Consider the following 17768-nt stretch of genomic DNA (forward strand, 5'->3'; position numbering starts at 1 on the left):
GCTTCTGACACTTTTTCCAAGAGCTCCACGAGGTCTTGATGCATTTCGAGACTCTCCGGGCAGACTCGGCACACCGGTGGGTTCCTGGAGTCCAGGAATTGTTTTGAAGACGAGCCGATCAATCACGGGACACGCCAACGCATCCGCCAAAACCGCATTGGCCAGGCCTCTGCAGAGCTTTAAAACCCGACCGACAGAAATAAATTGCACATTTGAAATATGTCGCTCGTGAAGTCTCTATCGAAAGAAAGGAAAGAAAAAGAGGGTTTTGTTTTTAAACTTACAAGAGACGCTCGCACAAATGACTGAATTTAATCCAACGACGATGATGTGAATGTTATTTTGTTCTAGTTTTTTTTAAAAACCTGTGAGCAATCAGTCCTGTCCTCTGAGAAAAACCTATCAGTCAAGGTATGGCGCAAGTCTTCGGACAAGTTGTTGTACAACCTTAGTTTTAAATGTACACTGTCTCAGCCAATATTGCCTATGACAAGTTAGCAAAGCACTCGGCACTTAGCCTCCATGGCATTAACCAGGCGAGTAAAATGTGCGTCAGCGTCGTTTGCTTGGAATGTATGCAAATATTATGCAAATTATACATTCCTGTTACATTTAGGGAAAATTGCCGCAAAGCAAACAAGACAAACGGGCACCAATATGAACGAGTCAAAATAAATTATTGTTTGCGAATCGAAGCACTGCTCCAAATTGTGACAAGTCATTACATCACTTGGAGAGGTGAGGGTGGGAGGGGGGGTGAGTAAATATTAACACAAGCTACTGCCCTTATAAACCCACTGAACCGAGTTCAGTTTCTGGCTAAGGTCAGGAGTAAGTGATGTCTGATCCTGTCCTGCCCATCCCCTTCTTCGCCAACCCGCATTGACCAGCGTGGTGAGGTACGGCCAAACAACCCCCACGGAGCGACGCAGCGTGCCGAGGGCCTTCATCTAGCAGTGGATTGGCACTGCTGGATGTAACTAAGTACTCTACTGCATTAACCGTCGGCCAAAATACCCCATAGTGCCGTGCAGTGGCGGAGATTGTGTTTCGGTCCAGGGTGAAGCAGGCTAAAGGCTGCGTCGCGTGTTGGCGTGTTGCGGCACGCCCTCCAGCCTCGTTGTCGTCCTAATCGGCGTCGTCGCGTGACTGCGAGTCAGAGCGGCGTCCTCGCGCTGCGGCCTTCGCAGAAGGCCGGTTCGCACGAGGGCGACCGGCCTCAGCGCCGTTTCGGCTAACGAGCGCGATTGACTCGGGGCCCCCTCCTCCTCCAGCAACCCCCTCCCGTCACCCCCCGCCCCCCTACCCTCCCCCTCTTCCTCCGACTCGTACAACCGTCGCGAACGCTCGCCGCCGTTACCTCTCCTGGGCCGCGGCGAGCAAGGCTTCCCAGCGGTGCGAGAGAGAGGCGAGCTCCCCGAGGATCCGCTCCCTCTCAGCGGGTTCCGCCAGCTCAGCGATCTGCTCGCCCTCCCGCCGTAGCACCTCCACCCTCGGCCGGTGGTCGTCCAGGAGGTGCTGCAGCAGCTGTGGGCGGCGGCGGGGGGGGGGTCAAGTGACTGACGTGAGTCAGCGACGGAGCCTCGCGGTGAGACGCAACGCAAAGGGCAAGGTGGCTCTTTGTGGGTTACTTAGTTTGTCGACTGTGTTGTGTCTGAAGGCGGCCGGGCAGCTCACTGACGAAATCCCTGGGTTAAAATTCAAGTGGCATTTGATGGCAGTGCAGCAATGGATTCTTGAGTCCATCTGTGCAGAGCTTTGAGAGTTATCCCATCGTATCCCCGGTGGGGTTTTTTCGACCGGTACTCCAGTTTCTCCCAAAACAAACAAACCACCTACGCACTCCTTAAGAAGGAATTGGTCAAGAGGACAGGCTGAGTGAGGCATCCCGACGTAATTAAATGGCATTTTTATTGAACGTATTTCACACGGCCAGTGTCAGGGCTCATGAGTTACGCAATGAATTATATAAGGGGCAATTGCTCATGAGGCTTAAATATAGGCTCCACCACCTATGGCCGTAATCCTAGCCCTTACTCAGCACGAGATAGCCCAAGCCATCCATCAAAACCCTGACCCCTCAGCTATAACCCTTGCCCTCAGCTTTAACCCATCGCGAGAATGGTCAGAGGTCACGGCAAACCCACCTTCTGCTCCTGCAGCTGGGCCCGTACCACCTTGTACTCGGCCGCGGGGGGTTTCTGCCCGGCGATGAGCTCCTCCGTGTCCGCGAGCCAGCCCAGCAGGGACTCGAGGGCCTCCTGGAATTTGCCGCAGTGGAGCAGCGCCTCTTGCAGCTTGGCAGCCCGCTCGGCCACCTTGCAGGAGAGAAAGTCCGACAAGGCGATAGCGTTCGATGCACGCCTGCACCTCTCTAGCTTCACCCAAAGTGGCGGCGGCGGTGGTCAGCGCCTTCGCAAGGGGCGGGGGGACGTGCCGGGGCGGCTGGTCGCACGCGATGAGTTCTTGGAAGTAGATTCTGCAGTGTCGCCTTCCACGACGATGCACTGATTGCTGAGAAACTCCCGCGTCGACACATCTTGAGATGTGCAGACTTACCACGGAGAGAGACACAAAGACTAGCCTACGTCCTACAAAGTGACACAGGATCCATGGGACCTAGTGGCGTAGCGATCGAGCGTGAAGGCGGTGGGCGCCGCGGTGGCGAGATGTTAACTACCTCGCCCAGTATACAGGAGGTTGTGGGCTCAATCCCGACCCTGATGCCTGCTGTTTATTTGGAGCGAGCACGTCTTTCTCCCCGTGGTCACGTGGATTTTTCTCCGGGTCCTCCGGTTTTTACCCTCCACATTTAGACTCAACATCACGCGTTTATTTGGCCACTATAAATTTCCACGTGATGAAAGGCCCCTACGTTGAGCTATCATTTGTGATAGCCAGGCCGCTTCTGAAAAAGAGCTACATAGCTGCTCAGTGGGGCCTTACCTGGCAAAATTTTCGTTATTACAAAAAAATGCACGCGGGGGCCCTTAGGCAGAAGGGGCTCCAAGCGCCGGCTACAGCGAGCGGGGGAAAGGCCGGGCGGTGTACAGTGCCGCCCCCACTCTGCTGCAAGCACCAAGGGCCCACGGCGGTGCACGCACCTTGGTGTTGAGCGTGTTCCAGCGGCTGTTGGTCTCGTCGGCGTCGCTCTCCAGAGCGCCCGTGTCGGCGGACTTGGCCGCGCTCTGGATGAGGGCCTGGGCCTGGCGGTTGAGGGCCTGCATTTCCACCTGCAGCGAGTCCACGTCGCTCTTCTGGAACGCCTGCATTCACGCAGGGAGACGGGCAGAGAGTGAGGAGGAAGCCCGGTTACTTCTCTCTTCACGTGGGTGGTGGGGGGTGGCAGCAGTGCAATGGTTAGCGCATGACGCCATTCACTGCACCACCTCCCTTAAATATGAAGGCTTTTCAAACATACTCGCAATGTCTGCGCATTTGCGGGGAATACATGGCCGGTGTGGAGGGTGGGTGGGTGGTTGGCGTGACCTCAAGGCGCAGGTGTGCATGATGATGTCACAACCGTGCACTTGCCCGCCAACTAACCAGCCAGCCAGCAAAACTTAAAAAAAATATATAGTATGAAATGCAAGTATTAGTATTGACAAATGCTTCTAGCACAATAGTATTAGGCCTTGGTTCGCCATCAAGTGATAAGTGACATCACCACGGCGCTTGTGCCAGGCGAGGTGCACTTTGAGGCCACGTGAAGTGTAGGTCACAGAACAGACCCAAGTGTTATGGGTGGATTGACCGAGATGACTGACAGTTGCACCACCTGTGCTCGTCATTCCACCGACTTGCTGTGCTTAACAGGTACAACAAACAACAACATCAACAACTGCCATTCGCCACTGAGGAGGAACCACAGACGAGTGGGAAAGGCAGCAGCAGCAGCAGCGACGCGATGAACCGGTGCCCAACAATTTCCCAAGCTCTGCGAGCCTCCACATATTAAAACTCCATACCTCGAGAACTAATTTTTGAGTTCAGTTAGTTGCCCACGCCCCGCACCTCCGATTAGCACGGACGGCTACGCACGGTGCGAAACAAGTTCAACGCACGTACACACAAGCGGCGGTGACGTCACCGCGGCGCTTGCGCCAGGCTAGGTGCACACAGACATATGTGTTGAACTTCTTTTGCACCGTACGTAGCCAACCGTGCGCAGCGGAGGACCACAATCTGAATACAAAAAGCAGACACAGACACAAAGGGCCACAGCTCCCCCCATGTATCATCATGAAAGAGCACTTGGGTCCTCAGTGCCGTCAATGAGCATGTGCTGAGGCTGGAGGATCACGAGCGTGAGATGATGACGTGGACCAGCACCGCGCACGTGCCAGGCCGTCTTTGTCTCACTACTGCCTGAATGTCTTTGTCTCACTACTGCCTGAACGTCTGTCTCACTCCTGCCTGGCCGTCTTTGTCTCAGTACTGCCTGACCGTCTTTGTCTCACTACTGCCTGGTCGTCTTTGTCTCACTACTGCCTGACCGTCTTTGTCTCACTACTGCCTGGTCGTCTTTGTCTCACTACTGCCTGACCGTCTTTGTCTCACTACTGCCTGACCGTCTTTGTCTCACTACTGCCTGACCGTCTTTGTCTCACTACTACCTGACCGTCTTTGTCTCACTACTGCCTGGTCGTCTTTGTCTCACTACTGCCTGTCCGTCTTTGTCTCACTACCGCCTGACCGTCTTTGTCTCACTACTGCCTGGTCGTCTTTGTCTCACTACTGCCTGACCGTCTTTGTCTCACTACTGCCTGACCGTCTTTGTCTCACTACTGCCTGGCCGTCTTTGTCTCACTACTGCCTGGTCGCCTTTGTCTCACTACTGCCTGGTCGCCTTTGTATCACTACTGCCTGTCCGTCTTTGTCTCACTACTGCCTGACCGTCTTTGTCTCACTACTGCCTGTCCGTCTTTGTCTCACTACCGCCTGACCGTCTTTGTCTCACTACTGCCTGACCGTCTTTGTCTCACTACTGCCTGACCGTCTTTGTCTCACTACTGCCTGGTCGCCTTTGTCTCACTACTGCCTGGTCGCCTTTGTATCACTACTGCCTGTCCGTCTTTGTCTCACTACTGCCTGACCGTCTTTGTCTCACTACTGCCTGGTCGCCTTTGTATCACTACTGCCTGACCGTCTTTGTCTCACTACTGCCTGGTCGCCTTTGTATCACTACTGCCTGAACATCTTTGTCTCACTACTGCCTGTCCGTCTTTGTCTCACTACTGCCTGACCGTCTTTGTCTCACTACTGCCTGACCGTCTTTGTCTCACTACTGCCTGGTCGCCTTTGTATCACTACTGCCTGAACATCTTTGTCTCACTACTGCCTGTCCGTCTTTGTCTCACTACTGCCTGACCGTCTTTGTCTCACTACTGCCTGACCGTCTTTGTCTCACTACTGCCTGACCGTCTTTGTCTCACTACTGCCTGACCGTCTTTGTATCACTACTGCCTGTCCGTCTTTGTCTCACTACTGCCTGGTCGCCTTTGTATCACGAGCGATTAAGGGACGAGCGAGGGGGGCGATCCATGGGGCAAGTTGATCCCTGGACGACGGCCATGCGTTGCGCCAACGCAGTTATGCTCAAGGGGAATGGGGGGCACGGGTCAGGGTTCATTTACCAAGGGAGAGGTCACAGGTCACACCAGTGGAAGAGCACTACAATCACTCTCCCATGTGGATGTGGCTTCCAAGGCTTAAAGGAAGACCCAGCCACAAAACGAACAGCGCTAATCTTGTGGGGATATCTCGTCAAAATAAGGGTCGTCTGCAAAGATGCACCCCGGGACGTGAGTTCCCGGGGTCTGTCCGACACGCATTTAAAGTTTCATAATCGATGGAATGCTGTCACATCGGTGCAATGGTTAGCGCACTGTACATACAATCTGGAGGATTCTCCGATGTGGATGATTCTCCAGATTGTAATTCCAGGCCAGTTGAAACAATAGTGCAGGATTTTTTTTTTAAATCCGCTCCTTGGCCTCTCTCCACCCAGCAGCACAAATTGGGTTACACCACAGTTGATCCATTTGCAGGTTGCATGTGGTGGTGGTGGGTAAAATGTGGGCATTGCCAACTCGTCCGTGATGTCTGGGCTGGCGCGGAAGAGTAGGCCAAATACCCTATCTAGAGGGGCTCTCGAGATCTCCCCCGAGCGGAGGCCCTTTCCGCCAGCAGTACCACGGGCGAGAAATTGCAGGGCTGCACCTTTGCCTCACGAGACAGAAAAACACTAGAAACACTGTGATGTCTACCCTCTTCTTTCCCGTATTCTGGTGAACCGCTGAGGAAGGACCACAACAGCTTTGCACACAGCTGTGTACAAGGTTAAATCATTTATCTGCTAATGCTGCGTTGGCAGTGGTGCAAAAGCACAGTGAACAACAACACATTCGTCAACAACACTGCAGCTTTAGAAAAAATGGATATGACAGCCGACGTTTCGGGCAATGGCCCTTCTTCAGGGCACACAGAGAGGCAAAGGGGGTAGTGGTGCGTACAGAGTCTGCGTTCCCACTCACTTCCCTCTGCTGCTGTTGCCCTCCAATGCTGGAGGCACTCTGGTGATGTCACGGTGCCATCACTCCCGCACGTTTTAAAAAAGCGCGCTTCCGATAAGCAAGGTTTGGCTACGTACCGTGCGAAAGTGGTGGAACATAATCTTGATTTTATGCTTTCGTGACTGCAGGAATCCATACTCTTTGGTTCTTTCGGTAAAGTCACGTAGGTAGAAAATTAATAGATCACAACGTTTCGATCGCAACACAAGCAACCGTCATCAGGTGAAACATACACAGCAGGAGAACTGCTGACATAGGAGAAAGAGCTGCTGCAACAAGAGGTTATATAGAACATACATACGCCACGGTGCCATCACTCCCGTACGTTTTAATACGCGCCTCCGATTAGCACAGATGGCTACGTATGGTGAGAAAGAAGTTCAATGTAGTTACGATGTCACTGGAGCGCAATGGCAGTACACTTCACGGCAACTTTAAAATATATTTTTTTCTTCTCACTAACGACGCTTCAAAGTGTTGTCGGACAGCGCAGGACAACACGGGCCTAGGTTTTTTTGGGTGTGATGATGCATGCACGTACGTATGTACGTTGAACTTACATGCACCGCATCAATAAACTCGGGGAATAACATCGGACATTCAGTTAGAGACACGCGCGTCCGGTCACCTGCGAAAGAATCGGTGGGATGCATTCCGATTCGTACGTGTTGCATTTAGCGTTATGGCTTCCACGTGATGCCTTCAGCCGCAATAGGCTCCACCATTCAACGCGATGTTACAACAGCAAAAAGGATCGATTCTCAAATCCAAAATTAACCCCCGAATTGCGACACGTCAGGTGACTCATTCCACCTCTAATAGGTATAGATCTCTACAATATTATCTGTCCCTACAACTATTTTAGTTTTACACATGGCTGATGGAATGTGTTGAAAATACTCTTGATTTCCATGTGGAGGGAAAGATATGTTTATGTGGCGTAGTCTTCTTCTTCTTCCCCATAAGGCTGATGTTGATGTCTAGCAACAGCTGTTATCTGACCTGCGGCGGTCGAGCCAGATAATTGGGTCAAGAGCAGAGGTGTGGTGTATCGTTGTGATGACGCCTCCTTAGAAATCACCGTGTGAGTTTGTGGGTCTCTCTGTCAGACTATGGGTCTCCATGTGAGTCTATGGGTCTCTGTGTGTACATTTTGGGCCTGTGTGAGCCTCTGGGGTCTCTGTGAGTTTCTATTTCTCAGTGAGAACCGATAGATCTCTGTCTGCTTCATAAGGCTGATGTTGATGTCGAGCAACAGCTTTTAATTTACTTGCGGCGGTTGAGCCAGATAGATAAAAAACAATAAAATACAATAAAAATAATAAAAAATAAAAATAATAAATTGAAAATAATAAAAGTTTTCTATCTCTGACTTTACTGAAAGAACCAGATAATTGAGTCAAGAGTAGCCGTGGTGGTGTATCGTTGTGATGACGCCTCCTTCATATTTGTGAATCGGGTCATTGGACCTACGCTTGTTATATGCTCCACGGTCTGTTCTGGGTGACCACAGTCTCCGCGCACTGCTGGGGAGCATTTACTTTTCCACTGTGACTCAAGTAACCGCATCTGCCACGGGGGCATAGTACTGTCTGCTTATTTATTACGTGCTAAATATACTCCGCAACGACGCGAACGATTGTTTTATGTTACCTACGATGTAAGATCTGCTGGTTTTTTGAAGCTGTGCGTTTCGTCATTCGGCATCGTCATTCACAAGAGGAGGAAGCCGCGGCGCCCACAGTCAGGAGGCCAAATATAAAAGGTGAAAATTGGTAGTAAGAAATAAATTGGAAAGAAATCCTAACGATAATTGTTCCCGCTGTCGCCATGGTTACGGGCATCTGTCGCTAAAGACGAAAACGAATGTTAATACGGCGTTCGCGCAGTTAAATAAAGGACATCCATCAAATCGCAACCTCAAGAGACATCCCCCTCCGCCGCGCCGCTCACAGGGGGAAGCAGTTTACTGGCGTGGCCGAATCGGAACGTAAACAAAGACACGCCGTCCGGGAGACAAGAGCGAGTCCATGAATCTAATGCCGTAAATCCCCAGGCTTTAAGCGGCGGAGCACATGAACTTGGGATAGCCGGCGATAACTAACCGTGGATGAGACTGTAAATACATTTCTAATTAATCCGCATCGCATCCGGGGGCACGGTGCCTGCACATTGGCAAGGCGCAGTGTTATAGGGGTTCAGAGGTCGGATCAAAGCGGGCTCAACGCGGTTCCGAATTTATTACGCGACGCAACGGGTGGACAGACGCACGAATGCGAGCAAGGCCATTTATAACCCGCCAAGTCGCCTACTTTATGTAATTGAACACTGCTCTTTTTTGGGATCTATTACAAAAATAAAATCAGCCCACGCACCGCCAACAAAACAACTGAAGCACAGTCATATAATTCATCCAGGAAAGCCACACTGAGTTGGAGGACTTTCTTTAAGGAGGGTCCTCCATTGGGGTTATATTTTAAGATGCTTTCTGCCAATGTACGATGAGCGGCGTTTGTTATACCCGTGGGAGGAAACCGGAGCACCCGGAGAAAACCCACGCATGCGAGAGGGGGCAACACTCAATCCCCGTGCAGGTCGCAACAGACGGTGATTAGTCCACTTGCCGTACCGACTCCTCCTGGCGAGCCAGCGTATGGCACCTCGACGCACATGGGAAGGGAGTTTCACGACATTCGTGCGAACCACCGACCCTCACTGCCTCCATAGTGGTGGACTATTACAGGCAGCCACGTGCATAGCCACCACGGCAAGATTTCTGCAGTTTGGTGCTTCCGTTTGTTTTGCCGTCGGCTGCAATTTTTTTGTGTTGACAATATTTACTAACGGAATATTTATTCTTGTTTTTTTGCGGTGACTGGGCGCCTCAAGGCTGAGAGCACTAAGCGGGGCTGCTCGCTGTGGAGGCCTGGATGAAAATCTGGGATTCAACTTCCTGTGACTAAACTGGATTCTCAAGTGAATAGAGTTGATGGTTGTGGCCAGGTCATCAACAACCATTAAAAATGAAACGCATTTGTCTTTCACTTCCTTCGGCTACATCCTTCGCTACTTTTCAACTGCCGCATTATCCGGTTTAGAAGCCGCACTCTTTCCCCTACATTTTAAAGTACAAGTGGGGTGGGGGGGGGAGGTGAGTCTCATGATGTGTGTTCGTGTGTGTGTGAGACCGGTAGTGTAGCCGTTAGCGCTAAGCTGCGCTACAAACCCGGCGGACCCGGGTTCGATTCCTGCTCACGGCCAACACCGGTGACAATGATCTGAACCGGGTCCTTGGCCTCCCCTAAGTCAACTCAGCCTTCAATGAGTGCCTAGCGCGGTGTGTAAACATCACCACTGGAGAGTCAAAGGCGGTCGGGCGTGGTGCTGGCCACCCACCCCCTCGTGTGCCGTGCCGGCCTTCATAGGTGCTCGCTAACGACACTTGCCCCGACAGTCTGTTAAGGCTACACGGGGGGGGGGGGGTTCTTTGTCTTTGTGAGCACAGATTTGCATAACTTTACTGACACCGGGCACAATCGTGGAGGTGTCCGCCTCACTTTCCATAGCGCCTTATCGTCCAGAGAATACGACGCTAAATGCTGTTGAGGACCTGTGCTCGAGCCACGATGGGAAAATGTGGACGAGAGAAAAGGCAGCAGAGCGAAATGGACTCCTGAATCCATCTTCGTATCATAACGTACGTATGTATGTTGAACTTATTTCGCACCGTACGGAGGTGCGGGGGAAGGACAACAAACTAAGCACAACGCACGCATCGGTGCACACACGTGCATCATCGCACGCGTGGATTCACATGTGCATCGGACATCAGTGTCCATTTCAAAACCGTGCACGCAGAGAGCACGTGCCACATGCGGTAAAGCGGCGTGTGCCGCATGAATGGCCTTGTAATTTAATTTCGGACGTGATGTATTTAATACGCAAAACACATGTGCAATCAAACCGCGGGGGTCTGCGAGTCTGGAACGCGCGTTGCCGTTGATAAATGGCGTGCGCATTTTGGACATGAGCGTGCATCAACCCAGAGACTTGTCATGTCCAAGGGCTTGGCTGCAATGGCTCAGCGAATGCCAAAACGGGGCTTTTCTGTGTGTGTGTGTGGGGAGCGGTAATGTAGTGGTTAGCACTACGCTGCGCTACGAACCCCGGCCACCCGAGTTCGATTTCTTGCTCACGGCCAACACCGGCTCTGGGCCTCCCCTAGGTCGCCTCAGCCTCAAATGAGTACCTGGTGCGGTGTGTACACATCGCCACTAGGGAGACAAAGGCGGCCGGGCGTGGTGCTGGCCACCCACACCCTCGTGTGCCGTGCCGGCCTTCATAGGTGCTCGTTAACAGCACTTGCTCCTGCAGTCTGTTCAGGCTACACGGGGGATCTTTGTCTTTGTGTGTGCGAGTGCTGACTTATTGTTGTTGTTGTGCTGACTTGGCACAGGAAAAAAGATACTCCTGGTGCAGCGATTTAACAACAACAACAATAACTTCAACTTGTAACGTGCCGCAAAGTTCATTCGCTCTTAGAGCCCGGACTCGTGGAAGCGAGGAGGAACCACAGGCAAGCGGGAAACAGCAGCCAGGCAGTGAGCACAGTGGCAAATTACACCCCCACCCCCTCCAAGCTCTGCGATCCTCTATATATCAAGGTGTTATCAGGTACGCATGTTTGTTGAACTTATTTTGCACCGTACGTGGCCAACCGTGACAATCGGAGTGTTTACATGTGGGAGGAAACTGCGGCAACTGGAGAAAACCCATGCATGCGAGGGGGTAACACTATATCCCCGTTCAGATGGAACAGGCAAAGTCGACATTTGTTTGTGCCTCCTTCAACCTGACGAGCCAGAGTATCTAATTATAAACTACTTAAGTATTTTTATTTGATCAGGTAAGGCCCACTGAGCTAAATAACTTTTTTCAAAAGGGGCCATAGCCAGAAATGATAGCTCAATAAAGTGGTTTAGCGCGTGGAAATTGATAACAGCCAAATACTCTAAATGCGTGTTTCTAAATGTGGAAGAAAAAACCGGAGGAATTGGACAAAAATCGACGCGACCACAGGGAGAACACGCAAACTCCAGGGTTGGGATGGAGCCCACGACCTCCTGTATACCAGGCGAGATAGGTAACATCCAGCGGCCATATGGCGCCTCGACACTCACGAGAAGGGAGTTTCAAAGCATCCGTGCAGTGATCCACCAACCCTTGCTGCCTCTGCCAAATGGGTACGAAGGAAAGAATGCACCCAGGCTAGACAGGGCATTCAAAGATTCCAAACTATCAATAACGACAACATATGCTGTCACTGTAACAGGATATGCGGTTCCACCGTTTGGCCCCATCAGCCACCTGCGTGCCCACAAACTTTGACCATCGTCGCTGTCCATGGACGATCATTATACTCGACCTCTAGGGATCCCAGATGATGATGGTGACAGGCACCACCGCGCGGCTCAGATCCTCAAGATGGAACGCAGCACTTCAACAGCAATGTTTCATCCAGATTACTCGTAGCTTCGTATGTGCGGCTGACAATAATAGTAATATTTAATTTAATTTTTGCCGTGGAAATGCCTCACTGAGTCGCAAGGGACCTTTTCAGAAAGGTCCTGAATTCGGACGTTTGGTGAATGCCATCAGCGAGAGGTTTTGCTTCAATGACTCTTTTGACATGTGGGAGGAAATTGGAGTTCCGTACCTGGAGGAAACCCACATACTTTGAGGGTCTTCAAAGGTTCTCACAGATGGATTGAAGAATCAATTTCTGCACTGTATTGATCTCATTCCCTTCATGCTTACAAGCATCTATGCGAAATACAGAACGATTAAATGCATGTCCATTTTGCTTTTTGGTTTTGGTGTTCACAAGAGGCATCTTGATTTGAAGCTTTCGTGACTGCAGGAATCCATACTCTTTGGCTCTTTCGGTAAAGTCACGTAGGTATAAAATAAAATAAATCACGACGCAACACAAGCATTTTCTTGCTGTGGTTGTCCCACCTGATGAGGGTCGCTTGTGTTGCGATCGAAACGTCGTGATTTGTTTTATTTTATTTCTACCTACATGACTTTAGCGTAAAGAGGCATCTTTTTTCGTCCCCCGACACCATCGAATTCCCGCGCACCGCTGTTGCTCAAATGAGCAGGAGAAATAAACAGCGCTCACTCCAGAAAATACTGCCGCACCTCATTTGCACATCAGCACCGTAAACATCGCCTCGGAACCATCGACTTCTGGCAATGGTTATGCCTCGGAGAAGAAAATGATTAGATGGAATATAAATGTAATAAAAAAACAATTTTCGGATTTAATGCATTTATATTTTTTTATTTTTTTGGGACGCAAAACTCCTGAGTACGGCACACATCGCGGCCGGGTACAGTGCGCTCGTGAGCTGCTTTCTTTGCCTGCGTTGTTTGCATAGCCGAGACTCCTGCAGCTAATTCAGGCAGAAAAAAATCTATGAAAATAAATAAATAAATTGGGGGCTGCGGGCCGACCAACGTGACCCAATAAGCTGGCATCGGTCACGAACGGCACCGATGCCAACTCGGCGGAGCGTGAAGACTATCGGACAGCAAAGTCTCCCCGCCCCCCGCCACCGTCCCTCCACGCATCGTCCCTCCAGCGTCCACACAACAGCTCAAGCAACCGACTTCATCGTCGCCGTCGTCGTCAGCCATGATCAATCCACCGCTGGATGAAGGCCCTCCCCAAGACGCCGAACGCCGCTCACGATGCCAGCGATGCAACAATCCATCCAGCGACATGCACAGGGATCGATCTCTTCGCCCCGTCTCCTCGACGGACGTGCTGTATCGGACGCGCTACCAATTCTTCATTGTAAGCGACCGACTTGATCGTGATGAACAATCATTTGCGCCCATTTGTCAATCTGCTGTTGAATGAAGGCCTCACCGACGTAATTTTGGTCGTGGGGGCCGGGGGGGGGTTGCACTTTTAAATCAAGACTGTGTTGACGGTTGTTGTCTTTCCCCCACACCTCCGATCAGCACGGTTGGCTACAGACGGTGCGAAAGCAGTTCAACGTGCGTACATCGTGGCTAGTGGACCTCGACATTGCCATTGAGCTCCTGAACAAATTAATCGTTTGGCGGGACCCTGGGGTCCTGCAAAAATCAGGTCAATAATTATTATTTTTCTTCAGTCCGCCCCACTCGTGATCCCGACAGCAACGTGCCGCCCGCCCAGACTCGCGCCAACAAGCGCCAGCAGCAGCAGCAGCAGCAGCAGGCGGCGATCAACACGATGGGCGCCACCCCACCGGCCAAACGCGAGCCCCGGGGGGCGTCCGCCGCAGTCGCGCGCGGCGACGACGCCCTCCGGTCAGCCGTCGATCGTCGGCTTCTTTGCCAAGGCGAGCCCCACCGCCGCCCCCGCAATGACTTTAACGTGTTTATATAATTTTCCAACTTTTTACGAAACTTAGTGCCCCGAGTAGCTCTCGACGAGGCCAATCGATTGACCACTAGAGTTTTGTTGTCGGTAAGGCACACAAGACTCGTGTCGCTACGCGGTTTTTCCCACCCCGGGGCAGTGATGGGACCCCGGGGTCCCGCCAATTGCTTCAATCGTCTGCCGCGATGGGGCAAGCAGAGACCAGAATTAAGGTGAAACAAATGTTAACACTGGGCCTTCGGCTTTGTTGAGCAGTGCTCGTTTCTGTTGTTGAAACTAAAGTCACAGCTCACGCCGAAGACAACACTTAGATTCACGGTGGCTGTGCCATGGAAGAGACATGCACCTGTCTTATTATTATTATTACTATGCTCGGGTTAACCTAGGAAAGCCTCACTCACTCTCCATGACTCGTTTGCAGGGGGGGGGGGGGGGGTGTGGTGACTAATGTTCGCAGTGGGGGAGGGGGGGGGCGATGTTTGTTTCGTGCACATCCAAATTGAGTAATTTGTGGCATGTAATTTTTCAAAGTTGGCACTGGCACACGATGGCCTGCTCTTGCAAATGACGTCACGGGGATCTTTAACGTGCGCCGTGAAGCAGACGGCACGGAGTAATTTCGCGGCTAACGCCACGGTGGCCAAATGTTAACTCCTTCGCCTGGTATGCGGGAGGTCGTGGGTTCGATCCTGACCCTGACGCCTGCTGTATATTTTAAGTTTGCATATCTCTCTCCCCGTAGTCGGGTGGTTTTTTCTTTGGGTCATCCGGTTTTTCCCTCCACATTTAGAATCAACGTACATTTTGAGTATTTGGCTGCTGTAAATTTCCGCATGATAAGCCGCTCTGTTGAGCTATTATTTGTGGCCAGATCGCTTCTGAAAAAGAGCTACATAGCTCAGTGGGCCTTACCTGGTCAAATAAAAAATTTTCTAACCAGGGCGGCCTCTGGATTCGAACCGTGTGCCTCTGCAGCAAGTGGCGAACGCGCTACTGCTAGGGCCACGTGACCGCCCATATGAATGTGGAATTTCCACCACTGGCTTCAAAACGCGAGCGGCAGCTGAGTGCCGGGAGTTTTTACGGCACACCCCTCTGGAGTAGACACACGCGTGTACAGTTTATTGCTTTTAGCAACCACTCCACAGCAAATGTCCTCGTCGTGAACCGCTTGACAGTAAATAAACAACATTTTCAATGCAATGCAATGTGGCTTGATGCCGTGTCTAAAACCGCCTTCATCTTCAGACACTGTGCAGCAACAGCGGGCATATTTATTTTACAGCGAGAGGCGGTCAGTCATGGCCAGAGGAGAATAGGAAGGTCTTGAGCCTGGACTTGAACAGAGGCAGGGAATCGACAGCACGGAGGGCAGAGGGAAGGGAGTTCCAGACTCTAAGGGCAGTGGAGCATAACGAGCGACCGCCAACTGAATGAAGGTTCACCGGGTGCTTTGATAAATAGCCTTGGTCACTGGAATGGGGAGTGCATGGAGGGGTGAGTGAGATGAGAGGGGAAATGTAGGTGGGTGTGTGGAGAGGACTGGAGTGAGATAAGAGGTAGGAGAGTGCCAGGAGTGGAGTCGAGGGAGATGAGAGACAGGAGAGTGTGTGGAGGGTAGTAGAGTGAGGCGAGAGGGAACAGGCAATGATAGTGCATGGAGGGGACTGGAGTGAGATGACAGCGTAGAGGTAGAAGAGTGTGGACGGCAGTAGAGTGAGATGAGAGGTGAAAGATAGGCAGGGGCGAGTCCACCACTACGGAGCATACATCCCCTCTGGCAGTTACTCATTACATTTATTATCCACCACCGACAGACGGGAAGCATCTCCAGGTGCTTTGCGTGAGCATCTGAGAGGTTTGTTTTTTTCTCTTCTCTGTGTTATTTGGCCTCAACAACACCACGCAGCACGGGGCCCGGTATTTCACTGCAAATACCTAAAATTCACGGCAATTTTACGGCAAATTCATGGCAAATTTACGGCAAATTCACAGAAAATTCATGGCAAATTCACCGCAAATTCCACAACAACACCACGCAGAATGGGGCCCGGCATTTCACGGCAAATTCCTCCCGGCGTGGTGATAAAGCATCTGGAGCAAATTACAAATCTGGCCGCTGTATCAGCGCCTCCACTTGGGGCCAGCCTGACAACACAATGGCATTCAGCACCTCACGATTAATACGAGAGCCCTGGGTTTCGTTGCGAGTTACCCCAAAAGAAGCCAATTCAAAAGCATTCCGTCACAATTCATGAACAAAAAGTTTATGGAGCTATTCTCCCCCATATATATATTTTATTATTATTAAACACTCTTTGTGGTTGTCAGTTTGCTTTTGTATTGTCACGGTCATTGGTTTGAAGAGGCAACAGAGTGGGCACTTGGGAGGTTGGTTGGGCATCATTATCATCGTTATCAGCCTCATCATCACAATCTCATCATTATCATCAACTCCAAAGTTTCATAATCACGCAATCATCATCATTAACTTCAGTTTCATCATCAGTATCATAATCACCAATCTCCATCTCCTCATCCTCCATCAACATGATGATTAATTTAATAATTTTAGACTCAATCAACCACATTATCATCACCATATCCATCATCGTCAAATATCTTTTCACCAACATCATCGTGGTAATCGCGATTAATCCAGCATTTGTAGATGATTACCATCTGGTGATCTACTACCGCTCATTTGATTTATGAAAAACAACACTGGTGTTCTATGGGGAGACTAATCCTGTCATGGGGCATTTGCAATTTTCCACCACTGGCTCAGAGGAATCACTCGACATGACCACGGGGCCTTTTTGGTACTTCGGCTTGTTATTCTTTCATTCGTTATTTATTTTATTTATTTGATTTAAAAAAAAAAACCTTGAGTGCGAGCCGGGTGGCAGGAATGATCACGGCCACCGCTGCCTCCCTCTCCCCTCCCTCTCCCGCTCGCTCGCTCGCAGGATAAACAATCGGTGGCCTGCGTCGTGTCAGACTCTGTCGTGACAGCGGTACGAATGCGGCCCGACGTTTCCCGCTCGCGCCGAGAGACGGGGCGGCAGTGATCACCCCAGCGTCGCCCGCTTCGTTTTCCAATTCCATGAAACGTAACTTTTGGAAACGGAACTTTTTCCGCACCGAGTGCCGCAGACAGGATGTGAAAGGCGCATTCCTGAGAGCACACGGTTAATTCTTTTTTTCTTTCTCCCCATCACCCCAACTCGGGAAAAATAAAACCCTTTGCCGAAATCGCAATCCGGCGCCTCGGACCGTTATGTGCGCTAAATTAGTGCCCAATGTGCGGGGCACGCTGCCAAAATATTTCACTCTTCCTGCCAAGGAATTCAAGCTCGTTTTTATATATTTTATTCACAGGATGACATCACCACGCAAGCGAATGAGACTTATTCTGGCAGTGCGCACACGTTTCTGGCTGCTCTTTGTTGGGACCGTTATTACACGCGATTAAACATAATAAAATCAGTTTTGAGAAAGGAATTCCACGATTTCACATTTCACAAAGTGAATAATTCCTGTCTCACTTGTCCCGCATGCTTAGCGTGGCGTTTCACAGGCACTCTATTCCATGCCCAATAAACAACCCCTTGTCTGCTATCGTAAGAGCCCTGAGTCTCTCTCTGTCGCCGCGAACGTCTCTCCACGCCTTTGTTTAGTACCACCAAAAAAGGACAAAACCACACATTCTCTCCTGTGTGCGACTGAAATAAAACACTTAAAGGTGAAAATGA

At 50.9% G+C, this 17768-nt stretch overlaps 1 protein-coding gene across 1 annotated transcript in view; it reads right to left on the bottom strand.

The window, feature by feature from the left end:
• Window positions 1–17768, bottom strand: part of LOC116946707 (microtubule-actin cross-linking factor 1, isoforms 1/2/3/4-like) — a 340281-nt gene that overhangs the window by 68195 nt on the left and 254318 nt on the right. Inside the window, exons 66-68 of the mRNA XM_076069967.1 lie at window positions 3105–3266; window positions 2148–2318; window positions 1361–1527 (exon numbers count right to left, since the gene is read on the bottom strand). Coding sequence (XP_075926082.1) covers window positions 1361–1527; window positions 2148–2318; window positions 3105–3266 — 500 coding nt within the window. The remainder of the gene's footprint in view (window positions 1–1360; window positions 1528–2147; window positions 2319–3104; window positions 3267–17768) is intronic.

Source organism: Petromyzon marinus, chromosome 27, assembly GCF_048934315.1.
Source record: "Petromyzon marinus isolate PM22_M1 ecotype Great Lakes invasive population chromosome 27, UKy_Petmar_22M1.pri1.0, whole genome shotgun sequence".
Classification (NCBI taxonomy): domain Eukaryota; kingdom Metazoa; phylum Chordata; class Hyperoartia; order Petromyzontiformes; family Petromyzontidae; genus Petromyzon; species Petromyzon marinus.